This window comes from Sinocyclocheilus grahami, unplaced genomic scaffold (genome assembly GCF_001515645.1).
Source record: "Sinocyclocheilus grahami isolate Dianchi unplaced genomic scaffold, SAMN03320097.WGS_v1.1 scaffold28309.1, whole genome shotgun sequence".
NCBI classification, from domain to species: domain Eukaryota; kingdom Metazoa; phylum Chordata; class Actinopteri; order Cypriniformes; family Cyprinidae; genus Sinocyclocheilus; species Sinocyclocheilus grahami.
Genome location: NW_015520590.1, coordinates 909 through 2,553, shown reverse-complemented (window position 1 = coordinate 2,553; position 1,645 = coordinate 909). Strand labels below are relative to the sequence as shown.

Sequence of the window (1,645 nt, the reverse complement as noted above, 5' to 3'; positions counted from 1 at the left end):
AATTTCATTTGAGTTCCAAAGATAAACAGAAGTCTTACAGATTTGAACAACAAGGGGGTGAGTAAATGATGACATAATTAAAATTTTTGGTTTAACTAATCCTTTAAATTCAGTCTTAAATAGTCTGACTGAAACAATATGTTACTGTCAAGCAATCTGATTGGAGGTTGTAACTGTTGTGCGCATAATATGTCAATGAACAGACTGTAGGCAGTCCATAGATGTGTGCTAGCGAGACTACATTAAAAGCATTTCCATACCGTTGAGATGTTCTCTGACTCCATGCGACTGGCCAGTGAAGTGCGGAGAAACTGACCTTGAACCAGGAAATCAAACTCAACATGTTTGTGTCCATCTGTAAAAAGAGACATGAGTGATGTGAATTTAATTAAATGACAAATAGAAGGAAAATATGATCAAGCGCAGCCGCTCCAAAAGTCCGAATCTGGGGCTGTATTACAGAAACATCCTAACTTCAAATCCCAACCCATCCTATATGTTTAGTGGCCATGGTCATTGAGGAAATGAGAAAGTCAAGAATTAAGATAGGACGTTTCTGTATCCTTATATCAATTGCTGAACATTGTGGAGTAACACAATGTTTTGAAAATTATTTTTAGTAAGTGTTATGGTAGGCAAGTATGCTGCAACATAACAAGGTGAAAGCACGTGATCAAAAAGAATGAATGGTAAACAAGCTGACCATTCTTAGCTTCCAGCAGTTTGTTGATGACACCACTGAGGCCAGTCACCTCCGAGGCAGCAGGGATGGAGAATGGAACATCATCTATTAGATACCTACAGAGAAGAGCATGAGGAGAACATCTTACATCTCGTACAAACACAGCCTACATCTGCTTATATTAAAAACTGTTAAATACCCACATCATTTTGAGCACAGCTTATAAAGAAACGACTTCCACTATATAAACAAACACTATGAATACTACTAAGCAAAATCAGCTGGATAGCTCATATCTAGCTAAGCTAAACGTTTCAGCTGTTTGTATTATGCACATCAAATATACTCACTTTTTGTTTTCGGTGAAGAACCGGGCCTGTACCTGCGACATTTTATCTTAATAGACTGTCACTATTAAGAAAACACATGTGATTACTGGCGAACTTCACTCTGTATGGAGCCCCTTTGGCACCATGTGGTTCCCAATGCGTGTGAACGAAGACATGACAGTCGATCACAGAGCAATCGATGGTCGACAAATGCGCTTGCAACTGTTTCTGTCTGAGTTGAGTTACATAGGCCTACTTTGAAAATATAAAACGACTTGGATTTCCAGTGAAAGGACGGTATACATTTGGTAGATTGTGATTGTTGCAATGCAAACCCATTTTAAAATAACGAGATGCTGGACAATGGAAATGTTTTGCTGCTCTCCCCTGCTTCTCAGATGTTTTCCCGGAAAAAAAAAGAAAAAACACAAATAGTCAAATGTCTAGAGTTAGAAAAGAGATCACAATGTCTGAGTGAGACAGTCTCACACGGTACTCAGATTTACCAAAATCCACATGCACAAAATCTAACCCTAAACCTACCCAACACAGAAAACTTTCTGCATTTTTAGATTTAAAAAAAATTTCATTCTGCATGATTTATGATCATGTTGCCTCATAGGGACCAAAAAAA

At 38.1% G+C, this 1,645-nt stretch overlaps 1 protein-coding gene across 1 annotated transcript; it reads right to left on the bottom strand.

Annotated features, from left to right (window-relative positions):
- Positions 1–152: 152 nt before the first annotated feature.
- On the bottom strand, positions 153–1,245 carry LOC107580247 (ribosome biogenesis protein wdr12-like). The gene is made up of 3 exons (XM_016265978.1): positions 1,033–1,245; positions 704–798; positions 153–355 (listed from the first exon to the last, which is right to left on the bottom strand). Exons 1-3 carry the CDS (start codon positions 1,071–1,073, stop codon positions 243–245), a joined length of 249 nt encoding a protein of 82 aa, XP_016121464.1. The 5' UTR covers positions 1,074–1,245; the 3' UTR covers positions 153–242.
- Positions 1,246–1,645: the final 400 nt, after the last annotated feature.

Bases quoted from the DNA above. Each gene is read 5' to 3' on its own strand.
- LOC107580247 (XM_016265978.1), bottom strand. From the start codon at position 1,073: ATGTCGCAGGTACAGGCCCGGTTCTTCACCGAAAACAAAAA. The intron at 799-1,032 runs GTGAGTATATTT...TCTTCTCTGTAG, and splicing joins TTCTTCACCGAAAACAAAAA to GTATCTAATAGATGATGTTC. The intron at 356-703 runs GTCAGCTTGTTT...CTCTTTTTACAG, and splicing joins ACTGCTGGAAGCTAAGAATG to ATGGACACAAACATGTTGAG.